The sequence below is a fragment of the Nycticebus coucang genome, chromosome 24, assembly GCF_027406575.1.
Source record: "Nycticebus coucang isolate mNycCou1 chromosome 24, mNycCou1.pri, whole genome shotgun sequence".
NCBI lineage: Eukaryota > Metazoa > Chordata > Mammalia > Primates > Lorisidae > Nycticebus > Nycticebus coucang.
The window spans coordinates 26277217-26302223 of NC_069803.1; the positions used below are offsets into that span (position 1 = coordinate 26277217).

The 25007-nt window shown below is 44.3% G+C and overlaps 1 protein-coding gene and 1 long non-coding RNA gene across 7 annotated transcripts in view; one reads left to right on the top strand and one right to left on the bottom strand.

The window, feature by feature from the left end:
- The window catches only part of LOC128576441 (uncharacterized), a 98219-nt gene that overhangs the window by 35210 nt on the left and 38002 nt on the right, over positions 1-25007 (top strand). The window lies entirely within an intron of this gene.
- The window catches only part of ADRA1A (adrenoceptor alpha 1A), a 96184-nt gene continuing 72796 nt past the window's right edge, over positions 1620-25007 (bottom strand). For 4 of the 6 annotated variants that reach the window (XM_053578598.1, XM_053578599.1, XM_053578597.1 and 1 more), the window contains one exon: positions 6803-23208. In XM_053578598.1, coding sequence (XP_053434573.1) covers positions 22685-23208 — 524 coding nt within the window. In that variant the 3' untranslated portion in view covers positions 6803-22684. Of the gene's footprint in view, positions 3446-4497; positions 4545-6802; positions 23209-25007 lie in introns of those variants that run through there. The other 2 variants (XM_053578604.1, XM_053578600.1) reach the window with 2 other exon arrangements.

Here is a 25007-nt window from a genome sequence, read left to right on the forward strand (position 1 = left end):
TCAACTGGACCCTTTACTGGGAATAGAACTGAGAGTCCAGTTTCCAGGGTTATTGTGGCATATTGGTTAAGAAATTGGTCTCTGGAGTTTAAAAGAACTGAGTTTAGAGCCCAGCTCTGCCACTTACTGGTATGTAAATTCTGTAAACCCCTATGCCCAACTGAGCCTCAGTTTCTCTTCTATAAAAGGGGTAAAGGGGAGGAATAATAGAAGCTACGTTCCTGTTCTATGGGGGCATGAGATCAGTTAGTGTGCATAAAACATTCTGAATGTTGCCCACCCATGGTAAGCCAGCATTAAGTGTCACTGTGTTTATCAGTGTATTGAGAACTTGCTCAGGGAAGGTGGCTGGTGGATACTGGGCACCCCAGGGACCCGTTCCCAGGTCCTGCTGCTCCACTGGGAATCCCCAGCCTTGCTCTGGGGCCAGGGCCCTCCTGCCACCCTCCTGCCATGACTGTGCTACCCCCAAGTGTCTGCCTAACACACGTGTGCCACTTCTCTAGTTTTTAAAGAGATTATTCTCTCTGTTAGACACAAAGACAGCCAAATGGAAATCGAGCATCTGGCTTGCTTCTGCCATCTGTCCCCTCTCACCCGTTCCCCCAGGCCACCTCCTACTCACTCAAATGGTTGATTCAAAGCCCTGGAACGTCCCTCTGTTTCTTTCCCAGACTTCATCAACTTTATCTTTTATAAATTTCAGATTAATATAAGGGTACCTATGATTACATAAGGTGACGAGGCTCATCTTCATGCTCCAGAAAGAGTTTTCATGGTCAAGGCTAGAATCACTTTCCATAATAAGTAAATAAAGGATTTTGGTTGGGGGGGGGAACTACACATAAATTAATTCTAAAGGCAATCTCAAAAAGATATTTTAGGCAATAACAACATTGTTGAAATAAGTTTATGGCCCCTAAAAATGCCTGAAGCTCTAAAATAAGCACTCGAAGTCTTTTTTATATGATGCACGATATCAAACTATGATTTTCCAAATGCGTTTTCTGCATTTATTAGGCAAAGTCCGAGTTATAGTTGAGTCCTTCACCCAGGAGGTGTGCCAGGTCCTTCACGTTGTACCTGTTATCTGGGAGCTTACTGAGCCCTCTCTCCCCTTCCCCTCCCCCTTTCTTTAATTTGTGTTTTTCTTTCCTGTGGGCCTGCAGTAGTTGTTGATCGACTAGTTTCAAATTAGTATTGAGTTCATGGGATGCCGGCTTTTTCATTTTTGAGATACTTTACTAAGAAGAAGCATCAACTTCTGCTTGCTCTGGATTTCAGCTTTCGAGAAATCATTCTTGCCAATCTTAGCCCTTGTTTGGTAATTATCTCTGGCCATTGATCCTCGGTTGGTCTTTAGTAGCCTTCTTTAAAAGCAGAGCCCTCCAATAACCACCCACCACCTGATTTCTTTCCTTATTTGGGAAACCTTTATTAACTGTCTACTGTGGGCAAACTGTCCATGGAAGGTAAGATAGCCAGTTCCCCAGGAGAACATGTGGCCAGGGATGCTTAAACTCTGCTCCGGGGGGTCCTGTAAGGCCTGTACAGGCCCCTCTGGGGTCACCAGGAAGACAGCATGTGTGTGTGTGTGTGGGGGGGTTCTGAGTGATTGACGTTTTACCTCACTTTTTTTTTTGAGACAGAGTTTCACTTTGTCGCCCTTGGTAGAGTGCTGTGGTGCCCTATCTCCCAGCAATCTCAAACTCTTGGGCTCAAGCGATTCTCTTGCCTCATCCTCCCAAGTAGCTGGGACTACAGGTGCCTGCCACACTGCCGTGCTATTTTTAGAGACGAGATCTTGCTCTGGTTCAGGTTAATCTCGAATGTGTGATCTCAGGCAATCCACCCACCTTGGCCTCCCAGAGTGCTAGGATTACAGGTGTGAGCCACGGCGCCTGGCCTTTGCCCCACTTCTGATATCCCTTTCGAACTGCTCTGATTTTCCTTATTTTGCATATTGGGCTTCCGAGTAAGACTTCATCCAAAGAAAGGATTGTGCTGTTTAAAAAAAAAGTTGGAAAACCATTGACCTAATTTTTTCCACTGAATATCCTCAGAGTGGCTTTTTATAGTCGTTTGACCCAACTTGCAATTGGCCAGCATATGACAGAGCTATCTGGCTGAAGCATTGGTACCAGTCACCCACGGGTTCCCACAGAGAGGACCTCTGAAGGTGTCTTCTCATCTGATGAGGCTCATCTTCCTTTCATGCTCCAGAAAGAATTTTCATGGTCCAGGCTAGAATCATTTTCAGTAATAAGAAAAAGGATTTTGGTGGGGGCTGGCATTACACATAAATTCATTCTAAAGGCAATCTAAAAAGAGTTCCAAAAATAGTTTAGGCAAGGACAACACCATTGAAATAAGTTTATGGCCCCTAAACATGCCTAAAGCTCTAAAATAAGCACTCAATGTTTTTTTTGTTCGATGCGTAATATCAAACTATAATTTTCCAAAGGGCAGGACACTGGACTTTGCTTTAACATTGTGATGTGTTTGTTAAGGCAAAGATTTAGGGATCTAAGATAATCATGGGCCCTTATAAAAGTTTCAAGACAGACTGTGTTATGATCTGTCATTTTACTTCTAAGAAACAGAGTGGAGAGCATCCTTTCTGATTCACAAGTTTCAACTTGTTTGGCTTATCAGTGTTGGTGGGAAGAGTTCATGTACATCCATCTGCACATATTTTATCTTTCAGAATTTTGGTGTATCTCAAAACTTTTGTAATGAGCCATTGTAATCAAGGAATGACCAATAATTGCTCAGCCACTGACCTATAGATATGCATCTGTTACAACCAACCAGAATATCTGGCTCCTTCTGTTTTCATAAAGATATTTAAAGAATCTACGCATTTACACATGCATAGAGCATTTCTGGAAGATGTTCTAGTAAGTAAGCCTCATGGGGAAAGCCTTAGTTTTCTGTTTTGTTCATTAATGTGTCTGGAGATGATGCCAGGAATAGACGTTCGATAGAAACATGTTGAGTGAATGAATGAATTCACAAGAAAATGGTAAGGGAGTAGAACTGGAGGTTGATGAACTATTTCTTTTCAATTTATCCCCATCGATGGCATTTAGATGGGGAGGCAGGAGGAGTGGCGGCTTTTCTCCTTGTGTTTGCACCTTTGCCCACGGAGAGGAAAAAATTCTGCCCTTACCTTCTCTGTCATCCTCTGCCCTTAGGACCCTCTCGTGTCCCCCACCAAATAAATCAGGAGGAATGTGTAGTCTGGCTGGTTTTTCTTGCATATTTTTAGGATTCTACTCTTCCTCATGTATTTCCCATTCCCATTTCATGATGATCGGCGTCTTACTCCCAGAAGCAGGCTGGCCATGACCGCGCTCTTGATTTCAGTGACTGGCTCATGGAACTGGACGGATGTGGGCATTGGTGTTCATTCTTGTCTTAAGGCAAAGATTATTTTGGAATGCTGTAACAGAATATCATAAATGAGGTGGCTTATACACAATAGGACAGAGGTCCTCAAACTTTTTAAATAGGGGGCCAGTTCACTGTCCCTCAGACTGTTGGAGGGCCGGACTATGGTTTAAAAAAAGATATGAACACATTCCTATGCACACTGCACAAATCTTATTTTGAAGTAAAAAAACAAAACAGGAACAAATACAATCACACCACCTCGTGTGGAGTTTGAGGAGCCCTGCAATAGGAATTTATTTCCTACAGTTCTGGAGGCCGGGCAGATTTGGGGCCCAGTGATGGCTGCTTCCTGCTCCATAAATGGCCATCTTCTGGCTGTAATATTACATGGTGGAAGGGGCAGGGAGCACTCTGGAATTTCTTCTTATAAAAGTATAAATCCCATTCACAAGGGCTGGGCTCTCAGGACCTAATCACCTCCAAATGCCTTCACACTGGGGATTAGGTTTCAACATAGTTTTTTTTTTTGAGACGAGTCTCACTTTGTCACCCTCAATAGAGTGCTGTGGCATCATAGCTCACAGCAAGCTCAAACTCCTGGGCATAAGTGATCCTCTTGCCTCAGTCTCTCCAGTAGCTGGGACTACAGGCACCTGTTACAATGCCCGGCTATATTTTAGAAACAGTGTCTCATTCTTGCTCAGGCTGGTCTTAAACTCCTGAGCTCAGGCAATCCACCTGCCTCAGCCTCCCAGAGTGCTAGGATTACAAGAGTGAGCCACCATGCCCAGCCTCAACATATAAATTTTGAAGGGAAACATTCAGTAGATGGCATTCCTCAAACCTGGACATTTAAGATTCAAGGAAATTGGTTATAGCAGAGGTTCCCAACCTTTTTGGCACCAGGGACCAGTTTCATGAAAGACAATTCTTCCTTGGACCCAATGGGGGGAGATGGTTTTAGGATGATTCAAGTGTATTACATCCCAACTTCAATCATTAGGCATTCGATTCTCATAAAGAGCACACAACCTAGATCCCTCACATGCACAGTTTAAAGTGGGGTTCACATTCCTATGAGAATCTAATGCAACCACTTACCTGATAGGAAGCAGAGCTCAGATGGTGATGCCAGTGATGGGGAGCGGCTGTAAATACAGATGAAGCTTCAGTCATTTGTCCACCACTCACCTCCTGCTGTGGGCCTGGTTCCTGACAGACCATAGACTGGTACTTGTCTGCAGCTGGGGGGTTGGGGACCACAGTGTTATACCACTCTGAGTGAGCCAGAACATCTCAGCAGAGAAGCTCCAGTTTGGGGAATATAGCTCTCTGTCCTGGGGATTAATGAAAATTGTACTTGGTTTCCTATTTGGCTCTTGTCCTTATATGTATAGTTTCCACAGAAGAGTCCTGTGGGATGAGATGTGATATCATTCAGGAACCCAGAGCTCATCCCAACTTCATGGCACTGGAGCACTATTGCTTATTTACTTCACCATGTGTATATATTATGTTTGAAATGACTTTATGGATCCAAACGTAATAACAAGCGATGACTGAGCACAGGGAGAGTGTTTTTTTTCCCTCCACGTACATAACAGAATAATTAGTTTTCATAAATTCTGTTGGAGGCAATTTGTATTTATAAACAGGAATGATAATAATAATTGGCTGGCAGAATGATTTGGGATTAAGAGGCTCTTTGTCTAAGAAAACTGGTTCACAGAATAATGAAATACTTAGGTTAAAATTTAAATGCAAAGGAGCAGAATTTTCACTCAAAAACATTGCCATCTGAAGCAAAGACTATCAAATTTTATAGGGGTGTGAGTGGGGAGTCAGTACTATATAATGTCTGAAAAAGTGTTGTTATATTGTCACACACATCTTAGAAAAGTTGTTCCACTAAGGACTGAATATGGATGAACACTTTTGCTATTCTGAGATGGTTTGTGCTGTGTTTATATGAATCAGTATTGTGTTAACAAGCATAACAATAGCTAACGTTCACCGAACACTTACTATGAACTAAACAGAAATTCTTTGCGTGTATTGATGGAAGAGGAAGCTTCTATTATGATCCCATTTTACAGATGAGCAAGTGAATACAGGTAGTCTTATGTCATACACTATTAAGGGGTGAGGGGGGCTCAAATGTGTGCTGACATTGGCTGACAAAGGCTCTTGAGAGCTGACTGCACACATCTCTTCCCAACACCATGTTCAACATCACATTGGCAGCTTGAAATTGGCCATTCTGGGAGAATTTACACCATAGGAATTGACAAATGTTGCTAATCATGTGATTATTTTATTTTTACCTGAGAGCACTAGTTGGCAAATATTACTGACCTATCAGTGCATAGGATTCAAACCTAGGCAGTTTGACTAGAGAGCATTTTGGGAAAAATGTGTATTTTGGGGCCAAAATATTGATAATAGTATTAAAATTTTTCTTATGCACATGAGCCACTTTTATTCAGCTATTCTATTACTTGCAGCCAAATGCACCCTGATCAATTCCTAGCACTTCCTTATAGAATTGGCTGCGAGGGTTACTCCCTGAGAGATATACAGTCATTATTCCTGTTTCTGAGAAGAGGAAATGAAGATTTAGAGAGGTTGAATAACTGCCTTGAAAGCATACAGGTGGCAAGTGATTAAGGGTATTGGGGGCCTATAGCAGCTCCCAAACAATTTAAACCCAGAGCTAATGTCCCCAGTGAGGACACGACCACCCTGCTGAGGAGTCCCAGGGAGGGAAAGAGCTGTCATCCTCGGGCTTCCAGGCTCTGAGACCTGAATCACACAAGTATCTCTATCAAAGTACCATATTTTTCCCAAGTAGAAAGCCCACCATGTTGCCTACATTTTTGAGGGAAAAATAAGGATGCAAGGATGAGTGTTATATATAAGTAGTAATAATTCTGTCTCTATATAAATGTTTTTATAATACCAACAATGGGTACCTAAATATAAACAAATAAACATTTGGATTAAAAAATTCAAATCTGTCAAGTGTAGAACATAAATGTCTTAACACAATAATCAAATAAATGAGGCAAAAGCTATGTTGATTGGTTTGATATAAGCACGTCAGATTGTATAAAAAAACCAACACATTGTACCCCACATATGCATAAATGTATTCATGATCCGTGTGTATGTGACTTAATACAAAAAATTAAAATGAAAGATTTTCTTTTTCCTGAAAGTTTGGTTCAAAAACATGGGTGCACATTATACACAGGAGCTCATTATATATGACAAAATATGGTACTTTCCTTGAACTGTGTTGCCCGTGACCTTCTCTGATCACGCCCAAATAACACATCACCTTAGCTTTGGGTCACTTCATACCTCCTGCCTTGACTACATTTGACATTTCCACATGCCTCCCACCACCTTCCACTACCACCTCCCTGTGCTACTTGGCTCTACCCCTGATGATCCAATTGTATTCTGATCCTTGCCTGTGTCTTGAAAAAGGCCAACCAACCTATATACCATAGTCCATGGCAACCTACCCTATTGAGCCAGCAGAAGACACCAACTGTCCTGGGCGTAACTATCCACTCCATTTCTCAAGACACATATCAACAACACACCATGATTGAAGAACTAGGGGGTTGTGTGTTTACAGAAAGTGCTTTGAACTATTTTGTTAGAGAACACACATCCATATCACGCCACCCTTACAGATAGGGCATCCATATTGATAAGCACCATATACAGTCTTATAATTTGAACAGTCACTTTATTAAACAAATAAATTCATTTTTAGCCGTGGGCATGATCCGTACATTTTCAATAATTTATTCATTTGCAGTAATATGTACATTCCTTTTCTTCAAAAGAAAATCCCGTTAAACCAACATGATGGTTCACCACATCGCGTCATACACAAATGGACCTGTCACAGTGGCATTTAGAAAATTCAGAAAACACGTACACAGCACATTCCAAGGATACTGAGTCCATTTAAAAGGAATTAAATGCTTTGAAGCCACTGCAGTCAGCCTGCATGCTGGATTTATGCATCACTACAAAACGCTGCAGCAAATTCAAGTATAATGATTCACATAACGTATTAATCAGACACAGGGGCAGGTGCTCCCTTCTACAGCACTGAGCGGATACCAAACTCTCAGCGTGATTCCAATTAACTTTTTTTTGTAACGTCGAAGGAAAGGTAATGAGATCGTCAACGCAGTCAACCAAATACCAAACCTGGAGAAGGCAGGCATGGTTCACAAACACTGCACGGTTAGAAGTTGTTCCTTACAGGGATCTTCTTTGTCACAACAAATGTAAAGGTTATATAGGAAGACCCATAGCAGCTTCAATCAGCCAGTCAGCCCACACTTGCTTCTCTGGCAACAAGGCAACATAGAGTTTGTATTTTGAGCAGACCTAACAGGGAAATAAGCAGAAAAGCTGCAGCGAGCTGGGAAGTGTCACGTGGGGTTCATGGTTAAATGGCATCAGCTTTATGTACTAAAAATACAATTTTAATTTCACAGGCGCAATGAACCTCCGAATTTGTCTTTCTTAGCCCCGCTAAGTCCTTCCTAATTGCTGGTTGATCGCAAAAGGGTGGGTAAGTTCTTCCCTTTTTCTTCCATTTCCTTCACCACCTCTACCATGTTGGGTTTGGAATATACTATCGGGGGCCCTTCCCTAATTGTGTGCCCTGATCTGCAAGTTCAGACTTTGACAGAGCTGGCTCCTACGAAAGTGAGGCCCACCCTATTTCCCCCAGGCCAGATGTCCACCCTCTGATGGTGTGATAGCCAGTCTTAGGGGGATTGTGGGGATTCAATTATTTTCTGCATTTTTCTTTTAAAACATATTGCATAATGTTTTCTTTGTGCTAAAAACCAATTCCTCGATTTATAATAACCCTAACTTGCCTGATAAAAGATTTGTTTGTTTAGACATCCGAAGCATTAGGTTATTCTTACGGATTAGCCACTTCATGCCCGAGCCAATAATTACTCGTATGAAGAGAAGGAAACGGACCTCCTTCTTTTTGTTTTCCTGTGTAATTATTCCACTGTAATGCTGCGCTAAGCCTTCAGAACAAAGAGAATCAGGCAGCTGGGAAACCAAGGCCTTGAGATTTACAGCCAAGCCAAACAACGGTAGCTCTGTCAGGAAAGCCCCTGAACTCAGCATGGACTGACCCTTCAAGGGAGCTCTTCCTTGGCTTAAGAAGAAAATGAGAATAAAAGCAGATGTATGGTTTGCTGGGGACGGGAGGTGGGGAGACTTGGGAAATGGGTGTTTGCAGAGAGCCAAGTGGACACCGCAATAAGCAAAGCTGATTTCCCTGTGCCCTGCCGGGCGGGAGGAGACAGCAAGCCTAGCACAGCCCTGAGGTTCACTAGCCCCTGGGCTTTTGCACGGACTCTTTCTTTTCTTGCCCAGAAAACTCCTTCTGTTTCCCACACTGTTTGTCCTCCAGAATCCATTGTAGAGCTCCCCAGTTTTGAGAAGCCTGACCTTGGGCTTGCTGGGCGCCCTCCATCAAGTTCCCATGGCACTGTCTGCACAACACAAGTGTTTTGAGGCCAAGACCTGCGTCTCACCCTTGCTACTCTCCACCCGCTGCACTTGACCCTGGAGCACGGTCAGCCCTCACTGAATATCACAGGATAGAGAAGGGAATGAGAGAGCAGAGGGGACCACAGCAGCCTTTGGAAGAAGAGGATTTTGTTTTGCAGTGTAGTCTTCTATGGATGTGCTATTATTTGAGGGACACCAACTTTTATGAGTCAAAAGTGTTTAACTTTTAAGAATGCAAGAGGTAGGGTGGAATACTAAGCTGATTTCCAAAAACTGAATTATTTGCCCCGTACACCTGTTAACCTTTTTCTTTTTGCATTCACGATCACTCCTTAAGGTCAGCAGTAAACATGTTAGATTTGAGCCTCAGACAGATGGCTGTTTGATGAGGAAGTAAATCCAGATAACAGGCAAGACTCACAAGCTCCCAAGGGGACTTCCAAAGACAGCGAGTAGCTGGGAAAGTGGTGGGCTGCATGCCCCCTTCACTGGGCCACAAAGACAGCAGTTATGGACAAGAAGCTGGCTTCAAGCGATGAGTGTGTGTGCCCTTCGAACACTAGGTGGACCAACCATCAATGAATCACATACTTTTAATATCCTAAGCATCGTGTATCAGCACGATCAAAATGTTATCCTTTTGTAGAGTAAAAATTCTTCCTCCAAACCCAATGTGTCCATTTCTGCAAGTTCAGACTATGACAGAGCTGACTCCTATTGAAGTGAGGCCCACCCTATTTCCCCCGGGCCAGACCAGCACCCTGTGAGATGATGCTTTTGGTTTTCTTTCTCCCAGCACCCAAAGAACAAAACTCTTTCCTTTTTAATTTGGGCCCACACCAGTCTGGTCACCCTTGCCACAACTTAGTGGCTGCTTCTCAAAATCCAGAAGACCAAAATAGCTGTAGACTGTGTTTATACAAAACAGGGTTGGGCCAAGAACCTCGTCCCGGAAAGTGACTTTTCCCCTCTGTTTAAAACAAGTTTGAGATTCTGAGTCACAAGAGACCATTTGGCAGGGAGATGGTGGCAACTTCCCTGACAGATGCTGCCTCCCAGTAGGGTGACCGCCCCCATCAGCCTGAGTCGTGGTGAGCTGAGTTTGCAGTCTGGTCCTCTCCGGGGAAGCCACCTGTACAGGGGGGGTCCCAGAGACAATTTAAAGGGGTCAACAGAAATGCCTAGACTGTGGTCAAACTTAAAATGAGAACGGAAACTGTGACCTGAAGCTTCCAGGAGATGGATCTCAATTCCCAGTGAAATCACAACCGCCTCTGCACATGATTGGGAATTTGCTTTTTGCTTTGTAAACATTTAGTCCTGACAGCTGCTTGGGCCAAGAGCTGCTCAGCCCTGCTTCTTTAGATGATTTAAAACCCAAGGTTAAAAAAACCCAAAAAACCAGGCTTTGCTTCAAATGCTGTCCCTTCTTTCAGTAGTCACAGTTAATTCTCTTTCTCATAGCATTACTGGACCATATAAATGCACACATACGCCTGTTCTAGAACGACTGCATTTTATGTGGTGTCGTCACAGAACAGCCATGATAAGTTCAAATACTTCCTATTGTCCCGTGAGTCCGCTGTGCAGGAGCGATCACAGATACCAGCACGCAACAGACCCCCTTGTTCTAGGCTGTTGAGAATCCTGAGAGTGAGGTACCAGAAATCTTCAAAGCAGTATAGTTAGCCTGACTTTTGAAAGTTAAAATTCCCAGGATATTTCCAACCCGAAGAAAGAAGTACAATGTGGGACTAACTGGAGGTTGGAATTTGGGGCCCCCCCACCTGGAATTTAGGAAGATAGCACAAAGCGTTGGCATGCCACTTGCTTCATGAATTCCTTTCTTTTCTTTTCCTTCCTTTTTTTGTTTTTTACAGAGTCTCACTCTGTTGCCCAGGCTGGAGTGCCCAGCTCACAGCAACTTCAAACTCCTGGGCTCAAGCCTTCTTCCTTCCTCAGTCTCCCAAGTAGCTGGGACTACAGGTGCCTGCCACAACACCTGACTACTTTTTCTATTTTTAGTAGAGACCGGGTCTCGCTCTTCCTTAGGCTGGTCTCAAACTCCTGAGCTCAATCAGTCCTCCTGACTTAGCCTCCCAGAGTGCTAGGATTGTAGGTGTGAGCCATTGCGCCTGACCTGTGACGATTTGGTTTCTAATTGAAGAGAACCCAGGGTCTTTCGCTGGTGAGGACCAACTCCTGACAACGTAAACCTGAAGTAGGAAGAAGAGTAAAGGAGAGCAAAGGACTGATCTTACTCTCTCTTCCCCTGCAAGAAGAGTGTTCAGGGCTCGAAGACACCCTCAAGGCGATCTCATTCACAGTGATATCTTATTTAGCATTCGAAGGGGAAATGAAGGTGGGCTAAGGGTGCTGGTTTGCTGGGGGCCTGCTGTGATGCACGTTTCACCAGCTCACGAGGCGTTTTCAAGTACACTGTTTCATCTGCTCACCCCATTTCACAAGTGAGGAAAATGAGTCAAGAGAGGTGAAATGACTTGGTCACGGTCACAAGGTAGAAACAGAGATGGGGACGTCCAGGAAGCCCAGGCCTGGGAGTCCCAGTATGCTGCTGTTCCCACAACACCACTTTCAAGATCCTTCTAGGTCCCCTTCTAATCGTGGACTGCAGGGTGGGGTTGGGAAGGTCAGGTTCAGCAAGCTCAGGGAATGCCAAGAAAAGGTAGCTGTGAGCTCTACGTGGCCCAGTCTTTCTCTTTTCCCCAAGCTCTCTACAGACTTTTCCCTCTCTCTTTCTTAGACTTGTGACATTGTATTGGTTCCCTGTGAAAATATTTATTTTGTAATGCAACCGCCAAATCTTACACTTTACCCAAGTGTGCAGAGGTAGCTGCTCTGGAAATATAAGGTTTGCTATTTAAACTTTTATTTTTCTTTGAATTTTATATTCTCAAGGACCTGACTCTCAAGGACAAAAAGACAAGAGTGTACTAGGTTTAATAAAATTCAGTTACTTTTCTATTATAGCTGTTTTAATACTTTAGACAAATGATCATTTTAACAAGTTACTGTGAAAAGACATGATTAAAGTTTTCTTTTCTTTCATTCTTTTTTTTTTTTTTTTGAGACCATCTCACTATGTCTTCCTCAGTAAAATGCTGTAGCATCACAGCTCACAGCAACTCCAAACTCTTGGTCTTACGCAATTCTCTTGCCTCAGCCTCCCAAGTAGCTGGGACTACAGGTGCCCACAACGACGCCAGCTATTTTTTTATTATTGTTGTCATTGTTGTTTAGCAGGCCCTGGTAGGGTGCTATTTAAACTTTATCTCTGCATAAACCCCATCACGTATCCGTGAGCAAAATCATTTCTTGGTCTGCAATAGGGGGTTGAGTTTCTGTGTTAATTCTGGAAAGTGACTGGCTTGTGACTTGTTATATCCAGAGATTAAAAATAGCTGTTTTCCTTCACATCTGATGAAGAAAGCATGTTGTTTTGATTCGGGCTTTCAATGCTACAGCAAAATTTCTGTTGCAGAACGTCTGCACTCTCTTGTCGAAATTTAGGTATCAGGGATGCGTGTGATGGGAGATGGGAGGTCAGGCGCTGTGCTGGGAGTAGAGGTGACAGCAGAACAGCGACCTCACTTTTCACTGGATTGCTTTCTCCTCGAGGTTTTACTCTTTAAAAAAAAGTCTGTTGTAAAGCTAGCAATAAATTGTTATGCAAATATTTATAATGTTTGCTTGTTTTGCTCTTAAAAATACTTGGTATGTGTGGGTTTTAATGTCAGATTGTAAGTGGGTGTTCTTGTTTGCCAATTCAGGCAGCTCCTTCTTCTGGCCATCCATCACTGTCCCCTCCATCTCTGCTCTTTACAATGGCCATTAATGCTGTTATGACACAGGGACTGAGTCAGGGTGGCTGTGTGGGGACAAGAAGTCCTCTCCTTGATGCTCAGCTTCTGCTTAATGGGGGCCACGAGCCTCCCAACTCTAGAGACTTCCGTGAGCTGAACCCTTTTCATTAGGAAAGATAAGACTGGGTTTAGCCCAAGGAATAGAGACCAGAGCGGGAAAGAAAGACGATTTTTAAAGACAAATCAGTACACCACTGCTACACTTATTCAAGTCTGTTTTTAGATGGCTTTTGGCACACAGACACCAAATACTTTTGTAGGCTCTGGGGTGGTTTTCCCCCCCTGTCATTGCCAGATTGAACTGAAGCTGGTGAATCACATTGCTCTAGATGACAGGATGTTTCACTATGATTGATATTGTGGGACCAGAAAAAGTTCCAATGTGAGAGTCCCCAGGGAGAGGGCAGGGGGACGGGGAACCAAAGCAGTATCATCTCATGCCCAGAAAACACAACAGCCCGTGCCATGCAGCCCTGATTCTTCCAAATGAGGGTAAATGCTCTGCGTCTCAGCAGGAGGCAGGGAAGAAGACATCAGTCTACGGCTGTCAGAGAAGCACCACAGGGCCCTACACTTGTCTATATAAGGGGCTTGGATGGGTTGATGAAACAGAAATGAATAGAATTTTGCAAGGGGAGCAAGGTGGGCAGGCCAAGATCTAAGACCATGCAGACAGGGCAGCGGGTCTGTCTCCCTGAGGCACTGGAGGCTTGGGCAGGTGGTGGGAGGGGGCTGCAGAAGGCCCGAATTAAGATGCTTGTTGGCAGGGAGGAGCTGGCTATACTGTCATGCCAACCCAGTGCCACATCCTCTCCTGTTCTCTGTCTTTCTTGGGCTGAGACAGAATAGCCTGAGTGGGGAATGGGGAGTGCCCACTGACAGCTGCCTGAGCTACCTGGAGGCTCTTTGGTACCCATCTTCTAAAACAAATCCTGATATAGAGCAGACAGCATTGAAATACCCTTAACTCACCTATTGCTGGGCTGTGTCCTGGCATAACCACAGGGCTCCCAAGGGGTCCTCGACAACCCGGTTCTCAGGATTGGGCTCTGCCATTGGTTCTTGGCCCCATCTTGTTTTGCCTCACCATCCTTGAGTCTAGGGTCTGTCTCAGGTCGTGACAGGCTCTGTTTTCTTGGGTGTAGATGTCTCTAAGGTGACATGTGCCTGCCTGACTCGAGATGGCTGCTATCCTGGGGTTCTCCATTGCTATACTCTGTAACTTGAACTAGGATCTGACAGCAACTTTTCAGAAACCCCAGGGTCACCCACCTGAGCCCTCCTGGGTCAGTCTTCTGATGTTCCCAAGTCCCTGTGGACCTGTTCTCTGGCCCCTGTCTACAGCGCATGGTTGGATCTTATCACCCATTCTACTCTGCTCCCCTCTCTCTGCCTGCTCAGGAGGGGACACAAGCCTTGGGGGCTGGAGCACTGCCATGGGGCACACTGAATGACAGGCTGTTCCTGCCATTCAGAAGTTTCCACCTAGTAGAGAGGACAGAACTTATACAAGTACAGTGTATATAAGGTCTGCTCTAAAGTCCTTAGATGTAGATATTAAAACAACAGAAAGATCACAATCAAGTATAGAATTAGTTTCTGACTATAATTCATGGACAATTGCTGTAAGAACTTGGAAAAGAACCGTGATGATCTGGAAGGGCCAACATGAACTTTTGATCTGGGGAAAGAATTCTGGAGAGAGTGAAGGAAGAATTCTTATAGGTCCTCCCAAAATTCCTATGTTGAAGCCCTAATCCCCAGTACCTTAGAATGTGACTTTATTTGGAGATGTGGCCTTTAAAGAGATGACTAAGGTTAAATAAGATTATGAGGGTGGGGCCTAATCTATATGACAGGGGTCCTTACTAAGGAGGTCAGGACAAAGACAGACACGGACAAAGGTCATGTGATGACCCAGGGAGAAGATGGACGTCCATAAGCAAAGGAAAAAGACCTTGGAAGAAGCAACCAGCCAACACCTTGATCTTGAACTTCCAGCCTCTCAACTATGAGGCAATAAATTCTGATTGTTGAAGCTTCTCAGTCTGGGGGAATGGACCAAGCTTAGGGAAATGTGGCTTTGGCTAAATCCATTTCTGCCTAGTAACACCATTTCTATTCTAGTTAGGCAATTTCAGACTTAAAGAAAAAAACAGGAAAAGGAGAAAGACATGGAGAAGGAGGAGGAGGAGAGGAAACTCAACTTCTATTTGTTTCTTGGAAGGTGCCTGTCCCCTCTAGCACCTCTTTTTGTACCCCTGACTCCTCTTGGCGAGCCCCAAGCAGGTCCTCAAATGCCCCGGTGCAGGACACCATGGTCTGGACAACTTCCCGAGGAGTCAGGTGTGGCCTCCAAAGTCCCTGGGGGCCTCTGGGGACCTCCACTTCATCTGGTTCCAAGAATCTGGCAGGAATTGTAGGTTGGCTTTGGTCAAGTGGCCTCTATCTGTTGTTGCCACCCTCAGAGGCAGCCAGATTGTTCTGGGGGACTTTATCAGGAAGGCAAAATGCTGAAAACCCCAGTGGTCTTTCCTGGGCTCCTGCTGTCTGTTCTACAGGGGACAACAGTGGACGGACAGTGGGCACTCCCTGCTTCTCCGATACCTGCTTAGGAAATTACAACGAGGCGTGGAGCAGGCCCTAACCCTGAATATAAACTTGCCACTTTAACAACTCATTCAGGCTGCAAACATTAATTTAGCCAAGTGGAGATGTGTCCATGGCATATTAAAAAAAGACGCTAAGGCGGCTCCTATGGTTCAAAGGAGTGGGGCGCTGGCCCCATGTGCTGGAGGGGGCGGGTTCAAACCCAGCCCCAGCCAAAACTGCAAAAAAAAAAAAAAAAAAAAAGATGCTTGTATGTTGAACACCAGAAACCATTGCTTAGCCCTGTCATCTAGAGATGGCACAGATCGTGAATGGCAAACTATGGCCCATGCGCCGAGTGTGACCTGCAGCCTCTTTTTCTTTACCTTTCCTTTCTTTTCTTTTTTGAGCTAAGAATGATTTCTACATTTTTAGAGGGTTGCCTTCTTCCTCCCGAAAAAGTAAAAGAAGAAAGGAGGAGGAGAAGAAGAAGTGGCAGAGGCCATTTAGTTCACAACGCCTAAAATATTTACTCTCTACCCATCTACAGAAAAGGTTTGCAGACTCCTCATGTACATTACACAGACTTTTATTGTTTGCTTCATCTGGGACTATCCTCCCTTCCCCAGGTATGACAATGCCTCTTAGAAAAGTGCGTTCTTGACTTTTTAACAGATGAACTTGCAACCCATTCAGCTTGGAAGCTGGAGACTGACTGTCTATGCCTCTCTGTACTTTTTGTGTCAAGTCCAGTGCCGAGGGCAGAAGAAGTCACTTGCTGCTGGTGACCATCCGTGACCCCCAGGCTGACGGGAAAGGAGTATTCCCCAAGCGCCCTTTGAACCTCTGTGTTCTGAGGATGTTAAGGTGATGATCATTGCAGGTCACCCTGTGGAGCAAACCCAGAGCCTCCTTGACACGGCTCTTGCCTCTCTAGGGAGAAAGAACAGGATCACACGTGCTACTCTTTCAGCCAATGCCAGAAGCAATGACACGCACACATGTGGCCCCAGAAGGAAGCTGCAAGGCCCCGCCCCGGCAGAGCTGCGGCAGGCGAGAAGGTGCAGATGGAACAGGAATTATCGGTCAGAGATGAACAAGTGAGACACACAAGGAACAGTGTTGAGAAATGCAGTGGACCTTGGGGACATCGAGGTGCCCTGGATAAAGCAGGGGGAGGCTGCATATGAGGAAATCCAACGAAATTCTTAAAACTCCCCCTGCTCCAATCTCTTCCTTCTCTTTCTACTGCACAAGAGTGACATGGGCCAGACAAGTTAGATGACAAGTGTGGAAATATTGCCATGGAGCTGGGGTTTCTGTCTTAGCCTCCTCTCTACCACAGTTGAATGCACCTACCCTATATCCAGGTATTGGGCCAGCCCTTCATTCCTTTTTTCTCTAAATACGGTATAAATGTGCTCTTAGATGTCCTACTTAATCAAGTCTCTATTTTTCATACGTTAGCAATAATCATTTCCAGCTTATCACAGGGCTCCACTGAATATGATATGGAGGAAAAACCAAAGTAACAGCTCCTGAGCCACAGGAGAAGGAAAGGCAATTGCCCTGCCTTTTGAAACGAGGGAGCAGCTTTGGGGAAGTTCTCTACTCATCGGTGCGGCAAGGTGTTGGTAACCACAGCTGCCTCCCTCTCCTGAACATTGCCCTATCCCTAACCCTTATAACCTTCCTTTTAGGTGGGAGAGCCAGTAATCCAAGCTGCAGTAGCAAAGGAGAAATGGTGTTTTCCTGCGTAGAGCAGGGGCCTCATCCTCAGCCCTACCCTTGTGGCATTTGGGACCGGGGAGTGTGAGTGAGCTATGCCCCGTGGGAGCATCGGCAAGGTGCCCGTGTCCTCCGCTGAAATCCTAACTTGCTTTTGGTGGTCCGGCCACACAATGGTCATCTCCACTCACTCCTGAAGCTGCCATTGCTTTCTGAAGATCGTGGACCCCACCGCAGCCTGGCTCAGCCCTGCTCTCAGCACAGTCTGCGGACACAAAGCAGGTGCAAGCAGTGGTCCAAATGGGCTCGGCCGGAGCTGTGTTCAGGTGGTTTCATGGTTAAAAGTCCTAGTAGAGTAAAAAGAGATCAGAGTAACCAGCCAGCAGACCTCTGATGTCTCCATATTTGCTGCCTCTGTCTTCTCTGTATTTTCCCCAGTTTTTCTTGGAGAATTTACCTTCCATCTGCCTTGGCTCCTTTTGCTGACCAGGGGAGCTCTTTCCTTAATTATTTAGTCAACAACTATTCATATGCAGGGGCAGCTGCTTCTTCTATTTTGTTGTTTTTTTTTTTTTTTTAGAGACAGAGTCTCACTTTGTCACCCTCAGTAGAGTGCCATGGCGTCACAGCTCACAGCAACCTCCAGCTCTTGGGCTTAGGTGATTCTCTAGCCTCAGCCTCTCAAGTCGCTGGGACCACAGGCACCTGCCACAATGCCCAGCTATTTTTTTGTTGCAGTTTGGCTGGGGCCGGGTTTGAACCTGCCATCCTCGGTATATGGGGCTGGCACCCTACTCACTGAGCCACAGGTGCTGCCCGAGGCAGCTTCTTTTTTGAGGAGAGCCATCCCCAGAAGCAATTGAGAAAGTTTATTAAGTTGTGATTAAGCAGTGATGATTAAAGACTGGTCAATTACCTGCCCAAGTGCATAGTTCCTAAAAGGTCCTCACTCCCAGGCCATAACCATGAAACCTTCCTGGCCAGAAGGTTGTGTCCTGGTGCACATGAAGGGGGTGGGGAAGGCCCTCAGGATGCACAGCTTGCACTTGGGAAAGTGCCACAACTGCCAACTGACATCTCATTTTTAAAAACTGCCTGAGTCTCCAGCTCCCAGAGGTCAGAATTCTGAACACCTTCCCCACAGTGACATCCTTAAGGTCCACATGCTTCACAAACTCTCTCCTGGTTAAATACTTAGAATCCATTCACCTCTCTCCCTCAAAAGAGTGAGGGATGCTGTATTTATTCTCATTCATTTCTAAAAGGGATGCACTTCCTAAAAGCGTCTGTGTTAACAGGAGTTGGTGATCAACAACTTCCATACACCATCCAGTATATTTCATTTCCTCAATTGCCTTTTGCTGTTCTTGGCTACTGCAGCCTCTTGTGCGTTCCCTTATGTGCCCATCTTCCCCCAACTTGCAAAATTTGTCCCTTTTGGAACGTTTTAATAACATCTATTATCCCCTAAAAAAATTGGTGCAGTGCGATGGTTAGAATTGCAGACACCAAACCCTTCCCTGGATGACCTGCTCTTGAGTTTGGCTGGATTGGAGGTATGACAGTGTCTTTACCAAGGTTAACTTGTAGACAGAGCCCAAGGAAATAAAACATGAAATGGTTTGGTATCCAGCATACCCAGTCCAAACTAGAGGACTTTTATCGCTGCTCTTTATGAAGCAGTGGGGCTATGGAAAATGCAAAGACTTAGAGTTAGGGAGACTCAGGTTTGAATCATGATTTCTCCCTGGTTTTTGGCAAGTCCTTAATCTCTCTCAACCATCAGATTTTTTGTTTTTTTCTTGCAGTTTTTGACTGGGGCCGGGTTTGAACCCATCACCTCTGGTATATGGGGCTGGTGCCCTACTCCTTGAGCCACAGGCACCACCACCCTCAACCACCAGCTTTTTATCTCTAAAGTAGGAGGGGCAGAGTTGCTATGAGATTTAAAAGTAATGGGTGCAAAATGCCCTGCAGATAGTTGCCTGGCACACAGAAAAGTCTTAAGAGAATATTTATTTACCCAAATGCTACTGCCTGCCAGAGATGGGCTAATCTAAGTGGGGACGGGAGAGTTAAAAGGCTGACTGTTTTGGAGACTGTTTCTGAGTGACTACAAGCAAAAGCAGTCTTGGGTGAGACCGGAGGGAGGCAAAGAGAAGAAAACAGTGATCAGAAAAATGCTTTTCTGAAATCCTTGCCAACAGTCTAGGAAAATCTTTGAATAATCAGAGTCAAGTTCTCTCTTAATACATGCGGTCTGAATGGCAGAATAAACTAAGATTTCGCCTATCCCATAGTGTTCCGTTAATTTTTATGATGTTTAGACAAGCCCAAAGCAAATGCTTTTAGTAACACATTAGAGAAGACATTTTAACTACTGCCACTCTGGGTAAATTCCTCAAACTCCAAATAGAAGCACTAAACGTGTGAGTTTAAATATGACAATCATTGGTTTAGCTGCAACCATTTTAGATAGTTTTGGGCATGGTTCAAGGTACAGAGATGTTTGTGGCCGGGTGAAAAGTAACTCAACTCTCATATTGTTTATCCCACATTGAGAAGTTTCGGGCGATAAATATCAACTTGGAGAACTGTCACATTTATACCCAATAATCGTGCTATGGGAAAAAGAAAAATAAAGCTAAAAGTTTGCCTCCTTGGAGAGAGGGGGCTGGAGAAGAGGGCAGGGGCAATTATTTACGGATAGTTTTACACAGATACAATTGTCATGGCTTTTATTGGATGACCAAAAGATTTTCTAAGTTGTTTATTTTGATTAGATGTGGCATAACTGCCAGATGTGCGGTGCTCCTAAACTTTCCCAGATTTGACATTTAAATTTGTCTGTAAAGGTGTTTAACGATCATCTCGAACACAGAACCCTTATTTTGCTGAAGAAAAACTATCAAACTATTACCATTCTTCCCCTCGATGCTCTTGGAAGGGGGAAGGCAGGGCAAAGAGTGATTTTCTTATTTAGATCCTAGGAGAAGCTGTTTTCAAATGGAATTTTCATAGCAAGACAGAAGAAAAGTGAGCTTTGCACATTCAAGTTCTTCCTAGGTGCCAGCCGCTAGGTAGGATACCCATGTCTGGCAGAGCTGTTATAGGACATGCAGAGAGACCAGAAGAGCATAAAAATTCAGCCGACATCCAAAGGCCAGAATCCAAGTCCTGAAAACAAGGGCGTGTATCTGTATAGCCAAAGAGAAGACGCTCTGTAGAAAAAGACTGAGAAAACAGTCATATTCAAGGCTCCAGTGCAACCAGTGACAAGACCCAATTCCACATGCACACACACTCTCCATTGCAACGTGAAAGGAGACTTGCCTTTTAGAAGGATTTAAGGAAATTGTCATCTTGCTGCAAGGGAAAGAAGAAAGACAGGTGGAGGCATCTACCTTTGCTGTAAAGGTTACATAACAGCTACAGCCTGAGTTGAAATTCTTTTTTTTTTTTTTGTAGAGACAGAGTCTCACTGTACCGCCCTTGGGTAGAGTGCCGTGGCGTCACACGGCTCACAGCAACCTCTAACTCCTGGGCTTCCGCGATTCTCTTGCCTCAGCCTCCCGAGCAGCTGGGACTACAGGTACCCGCCACAGTGCCCGGCTATTTTGAGTTGAAATTCTTAAAGGAACTTATCCAGGCAGGGGAAAGAGGTCATGGAAATGGCCAGTTGTTTTATATCAGTGATCCTTATCAAGAATTATTCCAAAAACATAAATACTATTTTAAATTCTTCTTGTGGAATGATAGGCTGTGGAATAATAGGCATATTTTAATTTTGACATGCAGTTACCATCTTCATCATTAGTAACATACAGGTTGAGCATCCCTAATCTGAAAATCTGAAATTCTCTAAAATCTGAAGCAGTGCCAAGATGATGCCACAAATAGAACATTCCACACATGATTGCTTGTGACAGGTTGCAGTCAAAATCAACCAAACCTTCTTTCGTGCATAAAACTATTAAAATATTTTATAAAATTACTTTCAAACTATGTGTCTAAGGCATAGATAAAACATAAATAAATTGGATGTTTAGTCTTGGGTCTCATCCCCAAGATATCTCATTATGTATATGCAAATATTCCAAAATTTGACACACTTCTGGTCCCAAGTATTTTGGATAAGAGATACTCAACTTGTACTGAGTTATTGAGGTTTACCAAAATTTGGTATACATAAAGCAAAAATAGCATGTTTCCTATGGAACGCGGGAATAGATGAAGTTGAGTGGACCACCGGATCTTTTTCCAGAATAAATAGGTTTCTGTCAAAAAATGTTGCAAACGCCTGCTTTAGACAATTCTTTGGTGATCTATCAGTATCTGTCCAAAGCTAAGCATCAATATTTTTCAGAGTTCAGGGGGGATATACTTGGATCAGAAGGCTCATTTCAACATGCCGCGGGTAAAGCTCATTCATTAGGCAACAGCAAAGCAGGTGAGATGAAGCGGAAGTCAATATTTTGCCTTTCAAAATATTAGTGTTGGATTTTCACAATAGAGTGCTGGAAAAGATAAGCGATTTGCCAAGAAAGGCCCTCCTCAGCCACATCAAAAGGACTCCAGGGTAGGTTGGCAGGTTGCATCTTACCATGAAATTAACACCCATCCCACCCCAAACTCTTGATTTTTAAATATGTTATGGGAAGAAGCCTTCCTTCATTTGATCTTGGAACTGTTTAATGGATTTTGTCCCTAGTAGTTGAATTGAAAACAAAAACAAAAACCGAACAACTCTTATGTCTGCTGTCTTTCCTTGGGAAAAGCCATATTCTCTTTGACGAGGTCTTTGAACACTCTCAAGACCCAAGAGCACAGAATGTGCCTCTGTTACACTCTGAGATATTATGAGTGCCACTCACTCTAGTCTTTAGAAGAAAAGGGGCAGTATCCAGTCCAAGTGCAGCAAAAGGTAAATCTTGTCACTGTCCAGTTTCACCCAAGCCAAGACACTGGCTGCATCGGAAGTGGTGGAGTCTTAAAACTTGCTCTAAAAATAAAGCGCCTGGATCTTGGCCACCATCTTAAAGCTCTTCCTCTCTAGGCCCTCTCCCCATAAATGTCAACCGTGGCTGTCAGTACATTTAGCCTGAAAATAAAATCCCCTTACTTCCATCAAGAAATAACTCCCAACTTAGAGGGCAAGCTCAAAATATTCATGATGAAATCATAATCCTATATTTATAGTCTTTTGGGTTGTACATGAAATTCTGTTTCCCATGGTGGTTTTCATCTCAGTTGGCTGAGAGGATGACTGTGAGGGCATTCGCTGCAGGGGGATACTGTCCAGCATCTTTCTCAACCCATCAGTTGCAAAACATCCTCCCTCTTCCCTGCACCCTGCCAGGTGGCCGATGAGCTGGGTCTCCTCCCCTACCCCAGTCCCAGAAGGTCCCCTTGTTTGGTGGCCCTGTCTTGCCCTCCTGGAGAATGAGCTGGCCTTCCAAGTAGGAAGTGGGGTAGGCACCTAAGATCGTCCCCCCTTCCTCTGCACCTTCCCTGCCCTAGACTTCCTCCCCATTTTCACTGAGGGAGATGGTGTGGACCTTAATGGTTGGAACTTGGTGGTTCTCTCCAAGGCTGGGGGTGGAGGGCCCCATACAGCAGCAGACCTGCAGAAAGCTTTTGCTTCTCACCCGGGCTGTGGTGCAGGCGGATTGGTCTTTGGGTACTGTAATCCTGGCAGATCCACGGGGCATGGAAGAGAAAAGTTTCCATTCACAGACCCCATCGGTCTTGGAGATCCTGTAGAAGGTCTCTCCCGATCCCACGGGGAGACGCACCGTGTCCTTATGCTGCCTCTCCACGGCATGGGCATGGCTGGGCGCGTGGAGGGTGTAGCCTTGGGTGTGTTTCGTAGACTGCTTCCTGCGGAGACACTGGATCCTCAGGACGTTCTGAAAGGCTTTTTTGAACTCTTGACTGGAGCACGGGTATATGATGGGATTGATGCAGCTGTTTAAGTAACCGAGCCAAAATACTATTTTAAAAACTGTTTCCGAGGGCTTGAAATCGGGGAAGAAAGACCCTGGAAGAGAACACACAGATGTAGACAGTTTGTAAGACATCAGGCTAATTGTCTAGGAAAACAACCACATATATTTTTATGTCTTTAAGAAGTTTAAATGATTCTAAATGCATTTGAGTTTTTCACACTTGACTGATAAGCTTTGTAATCTCCTCAAAGATCCTTCCTACCTCCGTCTGAGGACCATCAATTTGCGGGCACTGATTTTCAGTGTTTAGAATATCCCTTGATGGCTGCTATGAAGGGTTAAAAAATGAAAACATGGGGGCGGCGCCTGTGGCTCAGTCGGTAAGGCGCCAGCCCCATATACCCAGGGTGGTGGGTTCAAACCTGGCCCCAGCCAAACTGCAACCAAAAAATAGCCGGGCGTTGTGGCGGGCCCCTGTAGTCCCAGCTACTTGGGAGACTGAGGCAAGAGAATCGCTTAAGCCCAGGAGTTGGAGGTTGCTGTGAGCTGTGTGAGGCCACGGCACTCTACTGAGGGCCATAAAGTGAGACTCTGTCTCTACAAAAAAAAAAAAAAAAAATGAAAACATGGAATTTAAACTGAGTCTGCATATGCAAAGTGTTGTGCCTGAATTTAAAATAAATTTTAAATTAAAAAAATTTAAATTTAAAAATTAAATTAAAATTACATTTAAAAAAATTTAAAATAAAGTGGAGCCCATTTAAATAATCCATAATCATATTCAGTTATCTGAATCCTCCTTTTTTTCTCTGATGCAGCTTATATAGACACAGCCTAACCTTTCTTTTTTTTTTGGCTGGGGCTGGGTTTGAACCTGCCACCTCCAGTATATGGGGCTGGTGCCCAACTCCTTTGAGCCACAGGTGCTGCCCTCAGCCTATACCTTTGTGAATTCCTTTCCTCTTGAATATTGGAGTTGTGTATTTTGATGAGCATTCCAAACATACAAAATATTGGTATTGCCAACTTTAGGCCAGTCATTCTTGACCACTTCTCCTAGGTGGTGTTTTTTGATGTTACAGTCTGCTTCCCTTTTCAATATCCCCTGCTCATGCCCAAATATAGAGAGTGCCAAAAACAGGTATACACGTTTTAAGAAAGGAAAAAGCTGCATTAAAATTGTCATACACAATATATACCAATAGCAAAGGATGAATACAAGTCAAGTTTGACTTCTGCAACTACAAGAGGTGCTCTAAGTAGTCGCCATCAATGTCCAGATACTTGTGATTACGGTGAATTACAATGAACTATGCTTGAGTAATTCACTGCAGTGAATTATAGTCACCACAGTGTCCACTTGTATCCCTGACACACTGCCAGTGTGGCCGGTTTTCTGTAGTACACCATGTCCTTTAAGGTCCCTCATACTCATGCCTCCACTGTTGTACTTCCACAATATTCTCAAATTTTAGGTAGGTCCCACTTTGAAATGGTCTTGCTGTGCCTTTGCCATTTTCCTTGATTGTCCTGCCTGTCACACTAGCATTCTTTTGATTAATGCCATCTTTTGAGCAAACACCACACCACACATTGCTACCATAGTTTAATTCAACTTCAAAAAGTAATATACAGATCACATCACTTAAAATGTGCAGGCATTTTTTTGGCTTCCCAGGTATCTGTCAATTGCTTGACATTCGGGGTCCTCCTGATCTAACCTGCTGTCTGACATTCTTGGTTATTATTCTTTTACTTTAGCCAAACTCACTATGTAAATTGTCTCCAAGTCACTGGTCATGATTTTGTCCCTCAAGTTGGCCACTGTGTCTTCAATGCTTTGTGCTGTCTTCTCTACCTCCCCAAATCCCACCCATTAGTCTCACCCAGC